The sequence below is a fragment of the Tachypleus tridentatus genome, chromosome 10 (assembly GCF_004210375.1).
Source record: "Tachypleus tridentatus isolate NWPU-2018 chromosome 10, ASM421037v1, whole genome shotgun sequence".
Taxonomy (NCBI): Eukaryota; Metazoa; Arthropoda; class Merostomata; order Xiphosura; family Limulidae; genus Tachypleus; species Tachypleus tridentatus.
In genome coordinates this window covers 50,603,763-50,629,293 of record NC_134834.1, presented here as the reverse complement: position 1 = coordinate 50,629,293, position 25,531 = coordinate 50,603,763, and the positions used below count along the sequence as shown (strand labels likewise).

The following is a 25,531-nucleotide window of genomic DNA, read 5'->3' as shown; positions in this document are numbered from 1 at the left end:
AGGGGAAGTTAAATTTTATTGTCATTTATCTCAAACAAACTATAGTTTCAGGGATTTAAATGAACTGTGGTACAAATAAGGAGACAAATATGCTTCAAATATCTAACAAACAAATAAATACATTTGGCATTCAAGGCATCAGTATTTATAGCATACACTGACTGAAAGAAAGTCCCTTCTATTCACTCATTTTCACATAAGAATTGATACAAATAAATATTTGATCTGTTTATTACAATACTTCTATTAAACAATTTAATAGCTTTCCAAATAATAGGTCCAAATATTTTAACTTGCAACAAATTCCCTTATCACATGTTTTTCACATACATACTTTTACAAACACCTAATTCTAGATATACACTGCTTTACTTCGGTTATAAGTAAATTCCTTTTACTTCCCGTCTTTCTACCAGAACAAATATTTTCATCAGAGCAGTTGTTAACATTTCACTATTGTAGCTGAATACAATCCTCCCTAATTGCTATAAATCAATAACAGCTCAGTAATAACTTTTAATTTCTAATTCTTTCTTTAGTATAATACAAGAGAGCAGGTCATAAAGGTGTGATGACAATAAATGAGATTAATCCAATTTAACTTAAATATCAAAAGACAACATGATTTGGGGTTAATAAATCAAAATGAAATTTCAAGTAAAAAACTTCTTACTACATACAATTGGTTTTTCTCTTTATAACAATACAAATTATTTTTCAATTTTAATGCTGGATATTAGTATCATTTTAAAATTTAATTGCTGTTTTAGTTTTGGTAAAAATACTCTCTTTTCACATTTGTGTAAGCAGCCTAATATGACAAATCACGACATGTCGGTAAATCCAGATTTGCTCAGTAAAAATAGAATACTACTACCCTTGTAATTACACTTGTTTAATTATTTACTTTGTAATACAACTATTATAAGATATGTTATCTCTGAATTCTTTTATGTTACAAGAAACAGGTACTATTATTTGAATATTAATAAAAACTCCAGAAAAGTACAAGTTTCATAAATTAAAGCAAGGTAGTTACAAATCACTTGGATAAAAATGATGTTCTGAAGTTTGTGCAAAGATACTCAAGGGCTATCTGCATTAGCTGTTCCTAATTTAGCAGTGTAAGACTAGAGGGAAGGCAACTAGTCATCAACACCCACTGCCAACTCTTGAGCTACTCTTTTACCAACAAATAATGGGATTGACTGTCACATTATAACACCCCCACAGCTTAAAGGGCAAGCATGTTTGGCAATGCTGGGCCAGAATAAACATGAGTGCTAAGTTAATGGTTCAAAGTATTATATTTCACTTACATGTTTATTAATGTAAAGGCTTTATTATATAAACTGATTTGCCCCTATCCTTCTCTTATGGACAAAATGCTAGTTTCCCTGTATTTGTAAGCTTAATGCCAATTACACTTAGGTTCTTTCTTTCCATTTTACAGCAGTTTTGTTAATAATTATACACACATACATAAATTTGACAACAAGAAGTTAGGTTAAAAGTGGTACTTCTCATATTAAGTGGCAATTACTGAAAGTATGTTTCAGAAGTTTTGAAGCTGTTCAAAACAAAGCTAAACAAGTCTATAAAATTAGAAAGCTCACATTAATGTCACATTTTAAAAGTATCATACCAGTTTTTTAAACTATAAATTTTATCTAAGCATAACAAAATAATAAGAAAAACAACAACAATCAAATTATATCCAGCCATGCAGACTTGTCTTTTGATGATCCATGTGATCAGTCAGGTATATGTAAACAACAGCTGTAAAGATGACAACTATTTATTGCATAACGTAGGTAAGCACATGGATCTCAGTGACTTCATAAAGGGTATATTTTGTGGGGAGTTCTCAATGCAGATTTATTGTTCATGGATGTAGACACTAGATATCTTTGAAAACAAGCTCTCAGGTTTATCTGGAGTGAAAAAACATCAACTAGTAAAGCACCTTAATAGAAGCACCTCCTAGATAGATCACTGACATGAGACACACCTTTGGAAACAAGAGGCATGCAACAATCACAAAGAAACATGGAAATGGTTAACAATGGACAGGGTCACAGCATATCTATGAGAACAATATGTCAGGTACAACAGCTAATGCATCACACCAACAGTTTAGACCACTGTATGAGTGAAAGTCAAAAGTTTGCTCAGCTGACATCCAGAACTATCTAAGGATCTTGGCTGAACAACTACATCCAACAAGGCTGTAAATGCAATTGATGCACTATTTTAGAAATGAGAATCTCAACATCCATCAGCCTCATACCATGTAGGACTGGTTTTGGAAACATGACATGGGCTGCACACATCTTCTTTGAACATCACAGTTTTCAAGTCTGAACTAAATTAACTGATTGATTCTTTGTTTGTTATTAAGCACAAATATACACAAAGGACTATCTTTGCTCTGCCCACCATGAGTATTGGAACCTGCTTTATAGTGGTATATACAAGTCTGGAGACATACCACTGTACCACTGGGGAGCTCAACTACATTGAGTATTATCAAGACTTTGTAATACATACTATCATTGCATTCTTATCTTTCATCCTCTTTGATGACACTACGTTTTATCCTTCTGCAGTAATAGTGCTATGTACTGTCAGATTCCTACTGCAATTTTTTGGAATTAATGCCATTTCTTATAGCTGCTTTTACTGAAGCCATATGTGGTTGCACTTAAGAATTTATAACTGCATATTTTTAATATAAAAATTGAAAGAGATGCATTTGCCAAATCAACTAAACTATATTTCATGTTTATGACTAAAGAGAATCAGATACTTAGTAATTTTGCACTAATCATTTTAAAAGTTTTGATTTTATTAGTTTGTACTAATAATGATTTTGTCATTCAACACAATAATTTACCAAAAAAAAAAGAGATAGAATAGTAGTAGTCTAAAATACAGAACAGAACTTTGGAATGCTACTCTGAGTTTCAAATAGTTTACCTATACACAAATAACTTCAGAAATGCAGAATAAATTACTGTTTACACACTGACAGAAGATGAAAACACTACACTAATATTAATTTGAATATGAAAATCAGCAAGTCATTCATAACTACAGTTGATATAAGGTTGTGGTGGAACAGATTGTATAAGAACTGTTTTAACATTATTTCTATTTTTATAGGTAGTGTTTTACCATCAAAAACAGACCAATTTTGGAAAAGTATGCAACAGCCATTTCCAATGCAAAATATTCATACACTCAGCTCATAAAGGTGTGTTCAAATAAGAGATTTAGAATTTCTAAGATGGGATCTCCCCAGCATTGGAAAACAAAGGATCATGGATTAACTTGAGGCACCAAGAACATTCCAAAGAAACCTACAAAGGTATCCCAGCCATAGTATGTATGCAAACTGCAGCATCTTATAACAGGTGAGAATTCATGAAGGTATAGATCAATAGCAAAGGCTATCCACATGTCATAGGCCATAATTAAGAAGCTCTGTTTGGAAATGAAGCCAACAGAGTATAGGTTCACCAAGATAAGACTTCTAGTTATATCTCATGTTCAACAATTATATATTTCAAACAACCAGAGAATGAAAAAGACATTCTTGCTATTCTGTATACAGAAATACTGGTCAAATGACAGATATAGCATTTATAGATTTCTGTGCAATCAGATTGTTAAAACATATCCAGGGAAACCACTGTTCTCCTACATTAGATGAATTATGGAAAGGCTTTAGGGAGGAATGGTATGCTTTGAACATTACAGCCTTACCATGAAGAGTCTTTTGGAATAGAACTACAATGCAGGGATATTCTCAAAATGCATGGTTGTCAGACAAAGCATAATCAGAAGTGAGAGTGTGGATAATAATGAATGCTGTGACTCCAAAATCATTTAATATAATGTACTCAAACTCTGGGTAAATACAACTTAAAGAATGGGTTAACATAACTTTGTATCATTATAAATGTTGTTATCACAAGTAATATTTAATAATCTTTACTTGTGCGTTTATTAACAAGAGTATTCTTAATAGTTAAGATATAATTACTTTTATATTAATATAAAATCCTAATTACATTTAACTTATAATATATTTCTACTCTTCAAAATAAATAAAGATAGTTTCTTGAAAATTTAGCAACATTAACTGATAGTGGTCACATTTGAGCCATTGTAAAACTTCATGCTAGTTTATGCAGAAAATCAGTAACTTTAACATGAAAGACACAAAATACCATGAAAATAAAAAAGTACCATTTTCAAAGCATTATTTTTTAAATAAATATATAAATGCATATCAGTAGTTGAAATAGTTGTATAGTTATTAGTCTTGATATCCTACTATTCACACAAAAGCAACAACAACTATTAAAACAATACTTCTTTTTCTTGAAAAAAAAAAGGTTAAATCTATAAAAGTTATATATATATATTTATATATAAGTACCAAAATCAGTACAGACAGAGAATATTTTTCAATTATAAAGACAATTATTACAATTTTTGTTTTATAAAAGCACCATAAATGACAGTATTCTTTATTAGCTTACTAGGCATATCTTTTTCATAATTTAGACATAAAAAAAGCACATTAATACACACAATCATAGGACAAATACTGAATATTTATATAAAAAGAAAAACAAAACTGGTAAGCCAGTTATTGTAATTTAGTACAATCACAATGGACTGATATAACTTAAAAATAAGGCATTATCAGTGAAGTAAAATGGTACACAAGTACTGTTCTCATGTAACGTAAGTGTAAAATAACAATGCATTTTCATGTCATAGTAAGTTTTAACTTTCATATATCTCAACTCACCTGCAAAAAATAATATAAAAATACAGTGAATATTATTTGTTCATTAAAAAAAAAACACTAGTCTTAAAGACAAAATCTAAATTAAACCACTCACGGCCACCGGTTTGTATAAATTGCTGACACTATATAATCTTATTGTTTCTGATCTTAATTTCAATTCCATTAGATATTTTTCAATGTTCACATATTAAAAATGAGCCAAGTGCTTTACACAGAACTGTGTCAAAGTAGGATTAATCTGTTTTGGAATACATTCAACGGGTCATTGTTACTTTGAAAATGTATCCCCTTATTTCTTTTGTCTGATCAGATTCCTCATCATGTCAAAACTGTTGCCATCAGGTTGAAGTGAAACAATTCCATATGAAGTATCAACTTCAAGAAACCCATACTTGTCCAAACCCTGAATAGTTGCCTTTTCTTGCAATTCCTCTAACCAAACTTCTTGCTTACTAAAAACCATGAAATAAATAGACTGCATGATTACTAGAAAAGCCATTGATAAAATTTTTATCCTAATTATACATATATTGAAATTACACTTGTTTAATACAAGAAATAAAGAAAATATTTATCAGAAGTTCATACCTAAGTTTTCAGATAATATTAAAATCCTTCAAAGCTAATATGCTTGTGCTGATTAAGATGTTAATAAGGTCCTTAAACTCACATGTACACAACAATAGGTCAAGACTAAAACTTATAAAATAAACTTTTATAAAACTATTAAAAAAATGTTAGTGTATAATCTCACAAAACACAATTACATCTTTAAAATTAGTATTTTCAAGACAAGACTGTTAAACCTGAGAATATATTCAAGAATAAAATATTAAGTTTAAAACCAACTTCATAATTTCCCCAGAGATTAACAAATTTCAAACCAAGATACTTGCACTCAGCTAAATAACAAAGGTTCTCCTATCCTTTATACAGAAATGACTGTTATATAACATTAATAGATTGACTTACTAGGGAGCAGTAATTTCTTGAATGTACAAAATGTTTATAAGAGTAATGTGGAATATTAAAACAAAACATAGGTACATACTTATGCAACCAGTGAGAGTAATACAGTGGCAAGATCTTAGAAGCCCCATAGGTTTGGAAAGAAGATATAAGAACCTCAAGTCTTGTCAAAGTCAGGGCTAAAACTTCTTCAATTGTCAGTTGTTCAAGCTTTGAGCCAGTAGCCTGATTATGAAACTTGATAAGATCATTGACACATATAGTTGGGTAGCTGTTACTAATATTGATTCCACAACCTACAAAAATATTAACAAAACATTAAACTTACCTAGCACACCAAACTAACATGTTAAAACAATTATCTAGGTTTGGGATCTAAGTAGTAAATAAATTCCTTTATAAAATATTATCAACAATACTCAAAGATAATTTGAATTTAAACTTTGAGTATATGTTCCCACAGTTTAATTAGATGATCAATTTATTAACTGGATTTACCATACTGCCATTTTTTAAAGCTTAACTAAAGAAATTCCATTCAGTATGGAATCTAAATAAGGCAAATAACAAAGTATACAATGTTTTTTTTGTAATTTTTTCATACAGATTGTTTTATTTCATTTCTTTCAGACATTCATGTCAAACTACACAAAGGCTATCTGCAATAGGTGTCCTTTAAAATAAAGCATTAGAGGGAAGGCAACTGGTCAACAGCATTCATCACCAACTTTTGCACTACTCTAATAAAATAATAGAATTTGACCACCATTCTTATAATACTCATGGGATGCCTAAATGAGAAGTTCAATATCACAGGAATGGGACAGGAAACTACAGATCCTCAGGTTTTACAATCTAGCATGCTAACAGGAAGTTATATTATCAATATCACAGGAATGGGACAGGAAACTACAGATCCTCAGGTTTTACAATCTAGCATGCTAACAGGAAGTTATATTACATGTAAGAAAAAGCAACCTAGTATTCTCATGAAATCGATTTTCCTATATCACTAGCCAAATAACTTCAGATAACCACTAAGTTTTGAGACTCATCAGGACTGCTTTATTTCTGTGCAAAAAACAAAACAAACCTACTTTTATTTTAATAATATTTAAATTCTTATGGAAATATTTTCTCATTCACCAAATAGCTATAAATTTGTACAACAGAATATGGTAAAACTTCTCTACTTACCTACGAAACAATTTACTGTTTTTCCACAAATTGATGAATTAACAAGCACTCCACCTATTTTAGCAAGGCTCCCACAGTAAATGTCATTGGGCCACTTAATCTTGAGACTTATATCCTTCAATTCACAGAAGTAAAAAATATGTATTCTATGTTTTCAGATAAACTGAGTAATTTAATGATATAATATATATTTTAATCTTATGTACAAACCCCTGCACCTGCACATAGATTTAACAAGTAATATCTCAGACATGCTAAGTTCCAACACAATGACCATGAAACACAAAATTTGAATTCTTGTCATATGCATTCAATTGTATGTTTAAATAATGTACACTTTAATTATATTATATATTATAGAACTTTGTGGTCAATGAAAAGTTATTTGGCAGAGTTTCTCCTAGATTGAAAATGCAAACATTTTTAAACAAAACACTTTAATAATTTTGCTTGTCAAAAGTAAACATTTTATAATTCTAGAGATGTATTTCCATCTGAACTAACTACACCTCTCACACATAGCTATCTCATCCTTCATTTGTCTTCTGGGCATTGATAAGCTTTCTAAAAGCACACTAGTTTTTTTATACTCCTATATTTTGTGTTATTCACATGACCATTCTCCACCAATCCCATTGCATAATCTAAACTTGTACAGGTAGTTTCCTCTACTCTTGTAGCACAATCCTCACTTTCAAAACTTGGCATATACAAACCCCAAAACAATGGCAAATCAGTGGGGAAGAAGGGTGGGAAATGGATGAGAGGTGGTATATACCTACTGGACATACACTTTCAGTGTTATATAATGTTAATTTTCGAAACAGTACTACCTCCAATCCCTCATAGCTATAATAACACATTGAAAATGAGGAGGGGCCAATAGGTCAAGTGCAGTCCACCTGAGTAGAAAAATTCTTGAGAAACACCTTGGGATTTAACGTATTATGCCAAATGCAGCCCAAGTACAAAAACATCATGGAAGTGCCTTGCATAAGTTTGTAAAATCAAAGAGTTTTGTCTACCTAGGCATAAACATCTGGGGAAAGCCTCATGGTGTACATTGGATTATGGATGGTTGGTTGGTTAATTTAGTATTTTATGGCACAAAGCAGCTAGGCTATCTGTGCTAAACATCAGGTAAAAAGTTAAAAGTAAATTTAGTAAAATTCATAAAACGAAATGAAGGTAAAACAAAAAGTTAAAACATAAATAGTATAAAACCAATGTTTACATCTAGTCCACAACGTTAAGAGAAAAACTACAGTAATTCAAGTTGTAAAGGACTTTCTGTAATGTAATTGTAATCATCATAACTCACCAGAAGGACTAACAGATTAGTACAAAAACCACTGTCAGTCACCTGAAGTTGGCCTTTCCAGTCCTGGTTCCAAGTTATTTGACATTATAGCCATTTTCAAAAAGGAAAGTAATATAAAGGTTTTAAAAGACTTGTAGCAACATTATAATAATAACTTGCCAGGATGACTAACAGGTAGTTCAAACAGCAGCATTAGTCACCTGAAGTTAGCCTTTCCAGCCCTGATTCCGAGTTATTTAATGCTATGGCCAGTTTCTAATTTCAAATCGAACTAGATGAACTGTGATTTTTAAAAGGGAGCCATATTAAAAAGGTGTAATGTATAAATTAAAAACTTAAATAGCATTAACAAGATTTATGGCCTTTAGAAAACTAAAAACATTACCAAGGTGGACAGTGTCACCATCACCAATAACATTGTTTAACATTATGGACAAACCTTGGGACAAAACGTTTAAAATGGTGCCATCATTGAGAGTCATAACGACAGCAAGACAGTAAAATGTGGTTTATTGTGACCTTGAGTGTTACACAAACTACACACTGGTGCATCAGTTCCAGATAAAAGAAAATGATAAGTTAAAAAACTGTGACCAATGTGTAGTCTAGTTAGAACAACTTCCTCTTTCCGATCCTTATGGAAGCAACATGGCCAAAGTCCAATATAGGGTTTTATTTGGGAAAGCTTGTTTTCGCATTGCTCACTCTAAGTTGACTGCCAGCTGGCATAGAACTGAGCCATAATCCATGTACGGGACAGGCACAGTAGTGGTGGTGCCAGAGCAGATAGACTTAACTGTGGTATTGGCAAGCTTGTTCCCACGAATTCCAATGTATTCTATTATCCAGAAAAACTGGATAGAAGTAGTTGTTAAAGAGAAATGGGCCAGTAAGTTTTCAATATCAGTGAAAAGAGGTATGAACCAATTTGAAGTGATTCCAGAGCCAGTAGAGAACTAAGTGAGTCAGTATAAATAGTGCAGTTTGAGTACTGCTTAGTTTCTATGTGATCAAGGGCAAGAGAAATGGTATACAGTTCAGCAGTGAACACAGAAGCTGTAGAGGATATTCTGTGCACAAACACTGAACCATAATAAACCATGGCAGACCTCACACACAGTCACCTGATTTCGAACCATCTCTACAAATAGGAATGGAAGGATGGTTCGAAAGATGTTCAGCAAATAGCAGACAGGAGTGTCTACTTTTTTCTGATGACATAAAGATAGGTCATATTTGGGGACTGTAAGAAGCCATGGTGGGATGGGCTGACCAGTGGATACAGCAATGTTATCCAAGGACAGATCCAATTCATCCAACTGCACCTGGATACAAATGCCAAAATGAACAATGACAGATCATCTGTTCTGAAAAAGCATAGCCAACCAACAAAGGAAAACACAACCCAGGTGGGATGCTTTGGTAAGGAATGAAGTTTCGAAGCAAATAGTAAACACAGTTGCAAACGGCAGAGATGCAAAGAAGGTTCATGAGACTATGTATAAGCTCTGAAATGGGGAAAAGTGGAAAGCCCCAGTGCAGAGCCGAAGTCCTTGATGATGAGTGGGGTCCAGCATCTTTAAGGCCAATGGTCTGGCAGAGCCATAGACCAGTGATCCATAGTTGAGTTTTGATCGAATAAGAGCACAATATATCTTTAGCATAGAATGTTGATCTGCTCCCAAAGTGGTGGAAGAGAGGACAGGATGATGTTCAGTGCTCTTGTACATTTGACTCGTAGCTGTTTGATGTGGTATAAAGGTCAGCTTACAGTCAAAATAAGCCCCAAGTACTTTGTCTCAGGGACCACAGGTAGCACAACTTCACTGGTCAGGAGTTCAGGGTCGGGTGAATAACCCACTGGTGGCAAAAGTGCATGCAAACAATTTTACAAAGAGAGAAGTTAAAAGTGTTTGCTGTGGTCCACTTCAGTAAACGATTGAGGGCAATCTGTACTTGCTGCTCAATATATCTCATGTTTGATGACTGACATCGGATGTGAAAGTCATTAACATAGAGCCTGTTTGCAACAGTAAGAGGGAATTGTTCAGTAATGGCATTAATCTTTATACTGACAAGTGTGACATTCAAAACAGCCCTGAGTTCCTGTAGAAAAGAACAGGGAAGTGTTGAACCAACACAAACTTGGAATCTCCTGTCCATTAAAACATTTTGAATAAAAATGGGCAAATGGCCATGTAACTCATATGTATGGAGGTCTTGCAAAATGCCATACCTCCATGTTGTATCATAAACCTTCTCAATGTCAAAGAATATTGATACAAGATGTTGTCATTTGAGAAAGGTTTCTCTGATTGGTGTTTCAAGTCAAATCAGGTGGTCCATGGCAGAGCACTGTCATCGGAACCCACACTGGGTGGGTGAGAGGAGGTTGTTTGATTCGAGGAACCAAACAAGACAAGCATGAACCATCCTCTCTAAGGTCTTACAAAGACAGCTTATCAAAGCAATTGGACAGTAGTTTGAAGGAATCTTGAAATCCTTCCCAGGCTCATAGAAAGGTAGGACAATAGCCAGGCACCAGGCATCAGGAAAAACATTCTCCTACCAGATCTGGTTAAAAAAATCAGAAGAATAGGAAGAGAAGCCAGAGATAGATGGTGCAGTATTTCATATTGTACATCATCAGGTCCGACAGATGTACTGCTAGACTGATGAAGGGCCAGTTTGAGTTCCACCAGTGTAAAGGGACGATTATAGTCATAGAGACAATCAGCTCAAAAGGAAAGAGGTGATTGCTCTGCCCGAGTCTTGATGGTGAAGAAGGTGGAAAAAGAAGCAAAAGTGCTAGATACCTGGCAAAAGCTTTCACCTAGAGTATCGGCAATGCTCCAGGTATCAACTACTTCCTGGCCATCAGAGAGCAAGATCGAGAAAGGGACAAAATTATATTGCCCATTGACCTTTCGAATCTTGTCCCATGTGACTTTGGAACTGGTGGTAAAAGATATGCCAGTTGTGAACATAATCCAAGATTCCTTCTGGCTTTGACATCTCACCCACCAAGCATTTGCATGGGCCAACTGGAAAGTGATGTGGCAGGCAGGATTCCATCATGGACGAGGATATAGTGGAAAATGTGTCAAGGTTTTAGGAATACATTGAGCAGCTGCTTGTATAATACAGTCAGTTACTGCTGTCACACAGTTGTCTACTGATGGCTTACAGATGATGGCAGGATCAAGTTCTGAGAGAGCAGTGAAAGAGGGCCAGTTTGCCTGATCCAGCTTCCACTGGGGCAGCAGGCTGGGTGTCATCTACCACGGCCAGTCTCTCTCAAGATTATAGGAAAATGATCACTGCCTCATGGATTATTGTCAACCCTCCATGACAAATGGGAGAATAGTAAAGGGGAGCAAATTGAGAGATCAACACTAGTAAAGGACTGACTAGGTGCATGAAAATAAGTATAATAACCAGTATTGAAAAGAGAAAGGTTGTGATCAGAGAGCATACACTCTACAGAGCAACCCCTCCTATCAATATCAGCACTTCTCCAGAGGAGACAATGTCCATTAAAATCCCCAAGGATGAAAAAGGGAGATGGCAACTGTTCAATGAGAGCATCAAGGTCTGATTGACCATAGGTCTCCTCCAGGCAACAGATAGAGAGAACAAACAGTGATGGTATAACCCAAGGAAACATGGATGGCTACGGCCTCCAAGGGTGTGTTGAGTGGCAAAGACAGGGTGGCCACATGCTGATCAACCAACATTGCCCCTCCATGCACCATCCATCACACAGCCTGTCATTTCTGTACAAAGAAAACTGACGAAGATGACTGTATCAGCAGATTTCAGAAATGTTTCCTAAAACTAAAGACATACAGGATGGCAGTAAGCAATCATTTTGATGTCTTTTGATGTCGTCCAGATTAGAATGTAAACCTCGACAGTTCCATTGTATCAAGGTGGCTATTTTCATTTATGTGTAAGAGAACCCTTCTGTTTATGACCACCTCTTTTTTTTCTTTGCTGTCTTTATTCAGGTGGGGGTCTATCAACATACATGGATCCTGCTCTAGGTCAATTGGGCAGGTCTTTGTTGTTGGAAGGGGATCCCAGTGACTGAGCATATGAACAAATGATTGTTTTGCATCTTAGGGTGGGAGAAGAAGATGTTTGGAGGAAATACCTTTACCTGGAACTAAAAGATGTGGATCTTGGGGTTGGTTAGAATGTATGTAAGGAACAGAGATAGGTGTTGAAGTTGATTCATCAACTTTTTTAACCATGGAGGTCAAGAGACTTCTCAGTTGTTTGGAGAATGATTCTTTTGGAGGCACAGAGAGATCTGTCTGCACTCCCACTGTAGTTGTGGAACAAAGTGCAGAAGCATACATCCGAGTTGAGGTAATGGACAGCAAGTTTCGAGCCTCAGGATAAGTAATGTTATGAATCATTTTTAAATGCTACACCTCTTTTTCTTCCAACTATATAGAGCAAGAACAAATGTAGGACGGGTGAGAGCCATTGCAATTGATGCAATGAGGGTCAGTTTCACACTCGTAGGCATTATAGTCTTTGCCGCTGCAACAAGCACACGTCAAGGAACCACAACATGATGTCTTTGAGTGACCGAACCGCTGACACTGGAAACATCAGAGAAGGTTTGGAATGTATGGCCATACTCTGCAATTAAGATAACCTGCCTTAATGGTGGCAGGCAGACATGGTGACATAAATGTGAGAATTAAGACATTGGTGGCACCATAATTCCATCTTTGTGAGTGGATATACGCCTCACTGCAGAAACTCCTTGGGTGAAGAAACCAGCGAGAATCTCCGACTCTGGGATTTCTTCAAATCCTTCTCAACAATAACTCGTTATGATGAATTCAAAGTGGCATGAGATGTAACCTCAATAGGTTTATCCCCAATGGCCTTTGAATGCAAGAAGAGTTCACTGTGTTTAAATGTGGATGTTTCCACCAATATATCACCAGATCAAAGCTTCTTTACTGCTTTGGAGAGCCAGCAAGTTCCTCTAGTCCTTTCTGAATGAAAAAGGGAGATATTTGCCATAAAGATTTGTCTGAAAGTGAATGAAATATAAGAATATGAGGTGCAACAGGTAATATTGATGGTGAGATTTGCTGCTTAGGATCTTCAAGACGTGGTCATTTACCTATATACTGTTTTTTCACTATTGTATTAAGATTTTTAATTACAGTATCCATAATAAAGAAAGGGAAATTTTAGTGCCCACTGACCCCACCACCATGGAGCCCTATGAGAGGACACACTACAATGTCAAACAAGGTCACTATAGTAATGCCAGGATTTCATGAGCACTATACCCAAACACCAGCATCAGATACAATGTCCACAACACCTGTTGAGAACATCCAACACCGGTATTTGGTTGACCCGAGTGGACAAGCTGATTGACCCAAGGTGAGCCACCCCAAGTTTGCCCATCTACAGGAATTCAAGGCCAAAGTGGTGTGTTATGGTTGGACCCCTCAACCACCAGGTTCGTCTCCTCCCCTTCATGGATGGTCATGCATGGCAAACATGTGGAAGGATGTTTAGATCCCAGAGGAGGTAAACTGAAAGAACAGAACCTTCACTGGGAGGTCCTCTCACCTTGTACAGAAATCCACACCGAGGGGCATTGGATTATGTCACGTTCAGTCCATCTGGGCAGAAAACATACAGAAGTGCCTTGTATAATAGATTCAATGCCAGGTTGTGTATATAATATGTAACATAATGGCAAGAGTCCTTTTCACAGTGTGTGTACACATGGCTATAAGACTGTGTTGTCAAACAAAACCCACTCATTAGTAAACCACCATGGTCCACCATGTTACCAGTGATTGGTAACAGGAAATGACAAGAACTCCTGTTCTCCACTAGAAGATATATAAGGGGTAGATGCATTGAGGGTCCAGAGGAACAACCCACTGGCAACACTACAATGGGTGTCTACATTTCACTATTCTGAGAAGCAGAAAGATATGAACTGTATGAATCATGAGTCAGATAGGCAAAAATCCCCATCTGCTTTGCTCATGAAGTACATGAGTGACAATCCACAGGTTATATATATATATATATTTATGATTACATACAGATAGATTTAAAAAAAAAACTGTTATACAGATACACCACTGGAAATCGTCCAGTGGCCTTACAGAAACACTACTTCTCCATAGTGTGCATTTAAGGAGGATATACATATAGGATATACACAAAATTCATCATATTTGACAAGGAAGCACTTGCCATCAGGTTGGATCCTGAAAAATGATGTAAAAAAACAAAAAATTATAACTTCCTCTAATCATAGATGAACAGACATGTGGTGCTGCCATGGAAGAAAGATAATGTCTACATGAAAAAGACACAAGTAAGTTGCACAGAGAAAGAATGATGAAAGTTTAGGGAGATGTCCACTTACTGGTGTAAATGATCCCCTCCAAACGATGGCAGAGTAAAGTAGCTAAAGACAGAGTTAAATGACGAACTAGGTGGGACAGGTGAGGAACAAAAATACTGGAGAGACAGAAGCCCTGAGAGAAAGATTATAGACTAAAGCAATATTAATGCCTCTGGTATACACACAAAGAGAAAAGGCAAAAGGTGTAGCAATGAGAAATGCAGTACGAGAGGTGAGACCTTGAGCTGAGGCATGGAATCAGACAAGAGATATACAGAAAGATAAAGTATGGTGACATTGGGATACAAGTGACCAATAGCAGTGGACAAAGGAGAAAACAGGACAAAGAAATGGGCAAGGTCTACTGCTCCATGAAGAGCCAGAGCAGAAGGAATGATGTTGGAGCTAGTCAATTAAGAGCAATAAACATAACACAAGGAGGAGGAGTCTAGATAAGGGAAAAGACCTGGAAGAGGAGGAGTCTGAAAAGAGGGTTGGGATACAGGATGGAGCTCGAGCCGAGGCACATGACCAGACAAAAGTCACTCTGAAAGAAAAAGTGTGGAGACATCTGAGTGAAAAATGTCAGATTGGAATGACTGAGGAACAGACACGTGTTGCTCCAGTAAGAGGCAGAGCAGAGGGAACCATATTTGGGTGGCCAGTAAAGAAAAACCAGCAGAATAAAAAAGGTGTGGTATGGATAAGGGAAAAGAACCAGAAGATGAGTCAAATCAGAGGATATGCATATAGGTGAAAAGCATTTATCTTCACAGCTGAAGGGTGAGGAAATGAAGACTAAAAAAAGAAAGTATGGCCTACCAGTATATGGGAAATACAAATATGCAGTGTTCCCTGTTGAAAACACACCCACAGAAAAAGGTGAGAATGAAAAGACCACTCTGTGGAGTACCTGGTTGGGACAAGATAAGAGACCGGAATCAGAACTCATGAAACATTACCTGCCAAAATAGTCACATCAAGGTTATTGGTCCAATACACGAAATCAAAAGTCTTACCAGACAGAAATTGGTAGATGGTTCCCCAATTTTAGGTAATAAAGCTGATGACATTGGAATAGCAGAAAGAACCAAAACCATTCTCTACTAAAGGAAAGGATACAGAAACTAATGAAATGCCAAGGTACCAGGATATGGATATGAAGAACAGCCTCCTCAACTGATTACTAATCCCAAAACTCAGGGGAATCAAGGAAAATGGGATGATTCAAGGGATTGTGAGGGAAAGTTTCACTGGTCAAGAAGTATACAATGAAGGGAATGCACACAAGCATCTGACCCAAAGGAATGAGTACTTCCAAGAAGACCACATCCCAAAAGTGAGAGAACCTTACAGACATAGAGAAAAGAGGAAAAGATAAATTTGAGTGCTCACTCAATATCCTGGAGCCAAGTGGATAAAGCTAGTCTCAACCAAAAAGAAAGTGAAAAGAACCTCCAAATAATACAATACTGAGAGGGGGGTAATAAGACTTCTCCAACAGGAAAATAAACCCACCTGAGAAGCTTCTTGAAAAAGGAAGTGAAAGTGAGTGACTGACTGAGCACAGGAAAAGGAGAACAGAAGTCCATTGTCCATTAGATACGAGGCTTAAGGCCTAACAAATGAAGTAGAATAGTATATGTTTCCACACAACACATACAGAGCTAAAGAAAGGCAAAGCACTGAGAACAGGAAGGCAAAACATACCTGTAAGAACCAAAGAAACAAACATGACACGGGAGCATAAAAACCCACCAAACTGAGAGGTAGGGCTACATTGTGATGTGAAGTGACTCTACAAACTAAGAAAACTGACCTGAAATGATAAGTAACACCTAAAGTACAAAACCACTAAAGGGACTGATAAGATAAGTGACCCTTAAGTACAGAACATAAAAGTCAACTCAAAGAAATTATAAGACAAGGAACACAAAAAGAAAATTTACCCTAATGAATACGAGAATAAAAAGGTACCCATTTAACAAAAAAAAAAAGGTTCACTTAAAACTTATTCCCAATTAGATGTGACTAGTACAGAAGATATAAAACAAGAGGAACTTGTAATAACAAATTAATATGAATAGTGATAAAAAATGTAAAATATAAAACCAAATTAATGCAAGGAACAAATGTAAATTGTAAACTGAAGTAACCTATGTGGTGAAAAACGTATGAGATTCTAACTTGCACAATATTGACCAGAAAATATACAAATGACAGAAATTCTAGAATGCAGAAATTACATCCATACAAACAAACTCACATAAACACATGTCAATGTGTACATCTATGGGAAGTGAGAAATAATCTTACCACACATCTCCTGGGCAAAAGAACACTATATATCTTGAAAGGAGAAAATTTCCATCTGAACATAAAACACAAACTCCTCACAAACAAGTTTGTATTTTTTCAACAGACTTCATGAAACCTGAGGCCTAGCGTTATAACCAATGTCTGCTTATGGTGGGAAAATTATCAACTACCATAAGAAACCTGAATTCCTATGAACAAAGTGCTATTCATGAAATGGAAACATTTCTAACACAAACAAGTAGAAATTTGATATTAATTGATGGTCAAGCACAACAAAATATTGTGCAGTTACACGAAGAATGTAAACACACATGCATACGTGAGAAAGTGAGGATTGTGCTGAAAGAGTAGAGGGAATTACTTGTACTAATATAGAGGGTGCAATAACATTGGTGAAGAGTGGTCACATAATCAGCATGTGGCTGCAATGATACAAAAATATATAGGGGCATAAAAGACTGGCACACTTTTAAAAAATTTGCTAATACTTAGAGGGCAAATGAAGTTTGAGATAGCTATGGGGAGAGAGGTAGCAAATATTGCATATTTCCCTTTTACTGCTGCATAAAATTTTTCAAATTTCTGCATGTGCATTAATGTCACTTTGTATTGCAGTCAGTTTTCCATTATCATCATACTGTATCACATTAATCCTTCAAAATTCATTAGAATACACAATTTGAACAAATAAACTCTCTTCTCACATAAAACCTTCAATTGTTGCTATAAATTAATTACAACTCAGAAGCAACTTTGATACATAATTTTTGATTTTTAACTACAGAAGAGACAACAGATTATATATGGGGTGATAATGTATGAAATAAGCTTGCTAACTAATACAATCTTTATAACAAAAGGAGACAGCTGACTTAATAATTTAAAAAATGTAAGATTAAATACTGTTTTTTGCCATTTACATTGAGACTGATTTTAAACACTATTAGTTATCACACAATACAAAGTTCCTCTTCATTACCAAAAGTAAATATTAACTAAGGCATAAAAAAGTAACTTAAAAATGCTTTTAGTTTTGCAAAAAAATATAAACTTTTCCCTCTTAGCTTTTATGTATGAAGTCTTTAACAACCATTGATAGTTCACTCTTTTTGAACAGAGGAAAAAACTGTCACTCCCTCAACAATTTTAATCATTCTAATTAATTAAGTACACATTGCCTAACTATAATCATGAAATAGACACTGTGATGATATTCATGCATTCCAATTTTATTTATTTCATGGATTTTTTAGTACCACACAAGTTGTTATAAACTAATTTCTTCATTCTAATATTTAGTTATTTTATATTATTAACATTTATTATTATTTTCAACAATTAAATTATTTACAGCTATGTAACTTAGAAATATTAAAAACACATAAATACACAACTGATTCCAGCAATGGCAATGCTTGAATATAAAATGTTTACTAACAGTTTTAGTATAAGGAATATTACTTTGTTTTTTATTTTGTTAAAATAAGGTCAATAATGTTATTTCACTGAACTTACATGTCAGTGTTTGAATATTTAAATCTAACAAACATATTACAACTGAAAACAGTGTACATTAAAATGCAGGGATGCCTTATTTTGTGTAAAAATAATAAAAAATCAGTAATGAGCAGACTGGTACCAGAAAAATAATCAACAGATACAACATCTTTTAACAGATATTATGTCAGATGCTCACACTCGGAAACTAAAAGTGATTGAGATCTAAATTATTTAAATGTGAATTTGTGGATACTGAGGAAGAATGAAAAATATATCATCACATGTGAAAGACTTAACACAATAGCCAAGATTTGCAATTCTTAGCTTTTGGAAATTAAAAACTCAGGGCTAACTGACAAATTTCTGGTGACTTTTGTAGAGTGTCCAAAATTTTGATAATTGCTTTTAGGTACTGTCTAGCACTCAATAAAAAGGTTTATGAAGTATATCCACAAAATATCCTAATTGTTTAGTGAAAAGACTTTTTTAAATCTTAGAAGCAATGAATAAGCAAGTTATAGGTGAAATTTAATTAAACTTCTATCTCAGGAAGAAGTCTAACATAACTTAAGAGTTCATACTATAAATTCATGTAATTCATAGAGAACAAAACCCTTTTATGACAAAATTTGGAAGATAAGTTACCCAGAAGTTCTTAAATATTAATGGTGACAGAACAAACTCACCTCATATCCAGAACGATGACAAACTGCTTGTATCACAGCCAGAGTGGTTAGATGCTGAAGAAATGGAAGACTTTGACCTAAGAATGACTTGACAGAAAAGCTGACATGTAATGTAAACATTGCACATCCATTTGGACTCAACCACTGATTTCCACTTCTACCTGAATAAATAAATTAAATAAAAACAAAACTTTTTTTATCACAATAAGTTTAATTCTGCTACAGTTTGCATTTCTTTTCATTACAAACACCTTTATTCACTTTTCACAATTTAAAACTGTAGACAGTTTCACATGCACTAGCATATTCATAGTAATAACAGAGCCTTACACACAATCCACAGTTACACCTTCAATAACAGATTGTAAATAATAACATTCCTACCTCTTCCTTTTGTTTGGTACCTTGCTATAGCTAATATCCCACTTACATCTGTGAACCTGGAAATAAGAGACAAAAAGTTAAAGTTCATGATTTATTCAAATATTATTTCAAGTAAATTTTGGTAAAATGTAACACATCTTAGAAGTTCATTACTTTACAAAAAATTAAAGATTTCATTAATTACAACACTTGATATCAATCTCTATTAACTTCGTAAGACTTTCTGAATGTTATTAAATCTATATTCACAATATTATATATTTTGGTATAAGAAGTTGGCTCAGAAGAATACATAGAACGTTTGAAAAATTGATGAATATTTTTATCTTTCAATTTAACAGATTTTGAATTTCAACCAGTAAGCTCTAAGATGTTTGATAGTTTTTAATGCAAACACTTACAATCCAATAATAAAAAAAAATCAAAACAAATGTATTTACAACAAGTATTTATACAAGTTTAGTTCATCGTTATTTTTTAAAAATTATAGAACAATAATGTTACAAGAATAGATTTTGTTAACCATTCTAGTTTAAATAAAATATTAGTTCAGTATTCCTTGATCGTTATTCCTACCAGTACTTCTATATTAGTTCAGTATTCCTTGATCGTTATTCCTACCAGTACTTCTATATTAGTTCAGTATTCCTTGATCGTTATTCCTACCAGTACTTCTATATTAGTTCAGTATTCCTTGATCGTTATTCCACCAGTACTTCTATATTAGTTCAGTATTCCTTGATTCCTTGTCGTTATTCCTACCAGTACTTCTATATTAGTTCAGTATTGATCGTTATTCCACCAGTACTATATTAAGTATTCATCGTTATTCCTACCAGTACTTCTATATTAGTTCAGTATCGTCTTCTACCAGTACTTCTATATTAGTTCAGTATTCCTTGATCGTTATTCCACCAGTACTTCTTTTTCTATTTTGATTAATAACAAGAGGTATTCTCTATAAAACACTAAAGAAGGAAAAAACTAAGTTTAAAACCCATTTCTTTTTAGTTCTGGTAACTCCTGTACAGAGTTCATATGGTCCAACAAATTCCATAAAGTTATTAAGATTAATTCTGAACATTTTCATGGTTTATACCAAGGTAAATTTTATTTATGATGTGATGTAAATAATGGGAGATGAACGTGTAAGTAAACTATATGCCTAATTGCAGAATATTCTCCAAAGACCAATGAAGGGTTAGGTGTTGGATTTAATGAGGAGTAACATGAAAGAAAGAGGACAGAGCAGAATAAGCCAACTGGACCAAAGATGAACCCAACTGGTGCAATATCTCTGGACAAAGAGGGTTGCCACAAGATAAAGAGATTCAAAATGGAACTATGGAAGGAAGCAGGGCAGGCAATATTACAACAAAGGCTATGCACAGGACTTAGAAGTCTATCCCAATCCAGACAGGAGTATAGATGAGAAACAATGGGAAGGGAAAAGCAAAAGAAGGTGCTACCCTCATGAGCTGCTACAGTTTTGGGGAGGAAGGAACAATCCATATAAAGGAGAAGAGAGATATGTTGGTAAAGTATATGTGTAATATCAATGGAGAACAAGTTAGAACAAGAAAGTTAATAGGCCAAAAGGAAAAGGAAATAGGTCTTAAGTGACAGGTTAAACAAAGAACATGAGGAAATAAGTTGGAACAGAGGTGGAGTAAGGGAATGGAGTACCACATTAACATCCCAATCCAGAATATCAGGTCAACAAATCTGGAAGGAACAGATTAACATGGAAGGACAAGAGAAAAAACTCTTTGGTAACAGGAAAGATGGAAGATACGTGGATTAGGCTGCCTGATAACCTGAAACCAAGGAGAACAAAGATCCCCAGACAAGTGACAAACTTGGAGAGGCCATCTATGGTAAGATGAGGAACAGAAAATCAAGTTAGGTTCCATGTGTAGAAACTTTCCACTTACACTCAGTGATGTCGAGAAAACCCACTTGTAGAAAAATATATATGCAAAAATGGCCATAAAATGAGAGGATGAAGGGACCACTTTGTTGAAAGCAATCAAACGATGTGTTGCATGTAGGTCCAATATAGGACATCCAATATATGAAAACAGAGGGATCTTGACCTGGTGTCAGATATAAGCCACTACCATTGAATTTTTGGAATGGATTATCACTAGACAATACTGGGCAATGGGAAGAAAGTGATCGAAATCTCAACAAATGGCCAGGAGCTTGAAAACATTAAAATGAAAAAAGGCTGTTTGTCCACAGGCCAAGGACCCAAAGCTTTCTGGTGGTTGATACACACACTCCAGCTCAAAGGAATAAATCTGTAATCTGATGTAAGTCTGGATGAGAAGGAGGAAGCAGATGCCCACTGATTTGCAAGTCTTGTCTAACATCACCAGTGATTGTCTACCAGAAAAGGAGGAGTGTTTATTGGAGGATACAATGGATACAGAGCAAGGCAAGAGATGTCATAGAAAATCACATGCCCAAGAGCAACAGAACTTTGGGTAGAGGATGTGAGGAAGACAGGGAATGACAAATTAACAGTTCCATGGAATGGAGTCAGAGAAGAGAATGTTGGGCCTGATTGAGTTGAGTGTTGAAAAAACACTCAATTGAACAAGGTACTGGGGTAGGACAAATAAAGGACAAATTTCATCAACCAGCCCATCCAAGAAGCTTGGAGAAGGGGCTAACAAGTATGACTAGCTGACTCCTGTTTGGAACAGGCCAGAAGTAGCCAGTCATCTATGTAAAAATGGAAACACAGCCCTGGGACATGAAAATGAACAAACTCTCTCACCACCTGACAAAAAACATAGTGAGAAGAAGCTAGCCTGAAAGGTAGGACAAGAAATTGGAACATCATCCCTCAATGGATATGAGATTGTACTGAGATGGTAATATGCAAATAACCATCTTTGGCATCCACAGACCCACAGAAAGTGTCCACCAAAGAGTGAAGTAGGATTCCATGGTGAAATGTGGGAAGCAATCAAAACAATAGAAGCAGGACAAATTGATGATGGGCCTCCAGTCCTTGGCTTTCTTGTGAATTAGAAATATACAAGAGGATATGGAACTGGTTTGGTAGCCAGTTGGGTGTGGAGGTCTGAAAGATACTGGCAAGTTCTAGGACCCTGAGGAGAAGGGAAGGAAACAGGTACCTGGAAAAAGGGAGGCGGGAAGATAAATAGAATTTCAAGTCCTTGTGACAAAACCTGAAGAATCTAAACATCAGTGGTGAAAGGATGCTACCAATGAATGAAGCCTGCAATGAAGCTGCTATTGGACCCAAACCCCCAGGTAATCACCAGAACTTTTGATGGCATATTCTGGGTTGTTAAGAAAAATGACTGTGGCATCTAGAGAAGGAGGTACAGGTGATGGTTGGAAAGGCAAAGGACAGGAAACTGAAATCAGTGCCACATTCAGTTCTGACTGAGATAAATGGGAAATCAGATGTGAAAGAGTGGACTGATGTTGGGCAGATGTTACCTGAGACTCCAAAGACTAGACTTTATTAATGAAGAAATGTCTTAAAAACAGAGCCAAATGCAAATCCTGAAGATAAGTAATGGGTAAACTTGTTCAAGGAAAGCTATAATGGACCTAAACATTCCCAACAACATATAAATGATACTTGCAAAGCCAGAGCCAATAACAGCAAATGAGTCAATGTGAAGGTAAGGAGGGAAAGAATGCTCCTAGAAAATCCCTCAGTATTTCTATGAAGGACACTAGACAGAAGACAGATAGTGTAAAGCTACCACAAAAGAGATATGAGGGTAAGACAGAATAGGAAACATTAGTTTGTAAGCGAGACTAGCTGGGTATTGGAAACTCACCTGCCAAACAGGTTAAGAAGAATAGTCATGCAATAACAAAGTATGTGGGTCATAAAATATTGGAGAAAGAGACAGAACTTCACACACCAGAGAAATAATTATGGAAAGCTGAACAGAACCCCAGGGAAGGGCATGAGAAGACACAAAAATTCAGGAGGTAAACAGGTAATCAAAGTACTTTTCAGCTTGCTCAGGTTCCATATATTCAGGAGGTAGTGGAACAAGTTCTGGAGATAAAGGCAGATCCATGTGACATTCATTCTCCCCTGCAAATAAAGGCTGAAATATCTTCTAATGGGTTGCCAGCAAATGAAGCCTGTCTTAAAGTACCCGTTGGATGTCATCCATCCAAAGTGGTGACACTAATTTTGGAATTAATGTTATTGCAGTCAAAGCATTTGAAGTAAAAACAAATGCAACCAAAATAAAAATAAGTGCATTGGACTGTTGTAAAAATTTTTTGAGCATATTACATTACAACCACTTCAATAATTAAAGGAATATAAAGCACTAATCAAGACAAAAAAGAAAGATGTCTGAGAGCAAACAAAAAGTAATAGTTCAGTAGAGGCATGTAGAGGGAGTCACGTGTTATGCGAGCGTACCATATTCCTACTGGTAGAGAAGTGACATACAATGATTTACACAATACACACATTAAAATCATTTGATTCCAATAGTGGTGCAGAAAGCTTGTGGTTGTGTAATAAAAATGTTTACATATAGTGGCCTGCACCAAATGGGAATAGCTTATCTTGTAAGAGGAGGGAAGTACTTTATTGGAATACAACACAATATAAAAATCATTTGACAGATTAAAACTTTGGCTTTTAATTGGTTATGAACAATATTGTATAAAACAACAGTGAGAACTATTGACAATTTGTGAAAGAGAGGATGTGACTCGAGGGATCTGATTTTCTAGTTTATGGCTTTGTAACTAAACAAGATTGAAGGCTATAAACATTATGTATTGCCTGAGTAATAACAATATTACAATGAGTGACTAGTATTAAATTCTGTAGTTCTTGGAGGGGTGGGAAATAAATTAGAATTAAGGAAAGACCTGGAGAACAACTGTCACAATTCTCATACTTGAGGAAATTGAGGATTTATTTTTAATATTGATATATAAAATAAAGAACCTAAAACCTGTATTAAAATTCGATTTATTAGTTACATTTTGATGCCACATTCATTCATATATTGTTATTATAAAGTAGTTTAAATTTGAATGTAATTTGATAAAATCTCATGACATGCACAGAAAAGTGTACCTGTACAAAAAGAGTCAGACCACTATTTTACTAACCCTTCAATGACTTGGGGGAAAGGGAAACAAAGCCTTTTGAGACAGATTATAAAAACCAAATTCAAATATGCACCTAAGTCTTACTTTTGTATAAGTAGATGTCTTATTATTAGTTTCAATCTTTTTTTTTGTTTTTTTACAATTACCAAAACAAACAACTTAACATACCCTTCTAGTATATCCATTGTTGTGGAAACAGTATCAAAATACAGGATAACCTGGCCTAATTCTTTAGTTTGTAGATGTGACTTATATTTTTGAAGGTCAAAGGTTAAGCAATCTTTCATATCATGAACATTATATACTACAGGAATTTCATCATCTAATAATGATGGAGTCAATTGTTCAGGCAACCTATCAACAAAGTGTAGAGTAACATCTTTACAAGAAACCTTTCCTTGTGAAAACTTCTTTGTGGAAAGAAGAAATCTCTCAAGTATTGCCTATAAAAAGGAAAAATCTTATTTACAGCAATTAAAAAATTAACACTAAATATTTATGAAATTATTTGAGCATATCTGATGACTTTTTCTTTTTCAAACCATTAAATTTTTCTTGTATTCTTGGACAATAACTTTTACTTAGTTTTTTTAAATTTACACTCAAGAATCAAAATTATTAAACTTGGACAATTTCAAATTTCCAGTAAAGCACACACACCAACTAATGAAGTGTAACATATTACATTAACCTTTTCTAATGAAGTAAATAACAAAAGCAGAATAACATTTTCCTTATTTTAAAATGCATTTCCAACAGTTACTTTTAAACACAGAATAGAT

General features: G+C 34.9%; 1 protein-coding gene across 13 annotated transcripts in view; it reads right to left on the bottom strand.

Moving 5' to 3' along the window:
- Nucleotides 1–215: 215 nt before the first annotated feature.
- The window catches only part of LOC143229251 (biotin--protein ligase-like), a 66,729-nt gene continuing 41,413 nt past the window's right edge, over nt 216–25,531 (bottom strand). For 12 of the 13 annotated variants that reach the window (XM_076461334.1, XM_076461336.1, XM_076461339.1 and 9 more), the window contains 6 exons: nt 24,918–25,192; nt 19,608–19,663; nt 19,224–19,384; nt 6,992–7,106; nt 5,877–6,090; nt 216–5,277 (listed from right to left, as the gene is read on the bottom strand). In XM_076461334.1, the coding sequence (XP_076317449.1) occupies nt 5,115–5,277; nt 5,877–6,090; nt 6,992–7,106; nt 19,224–19,384; nt 19,608–19,663; nt 24,918–25,192 (984 nt within the window). In that variant the 3' untranslated portion in view covers nt 216–5,114. The remainder of the gene's footprint in view (nt 5,278–5,876; nt 6,091–6,991; nt 7,107–19,223; nt 19,385–19,607; nt 19,664–24,917; nt 25,193–25,531) is intronic. The other variant, XR_013015767.1, reaches the window with a different exon arrangement.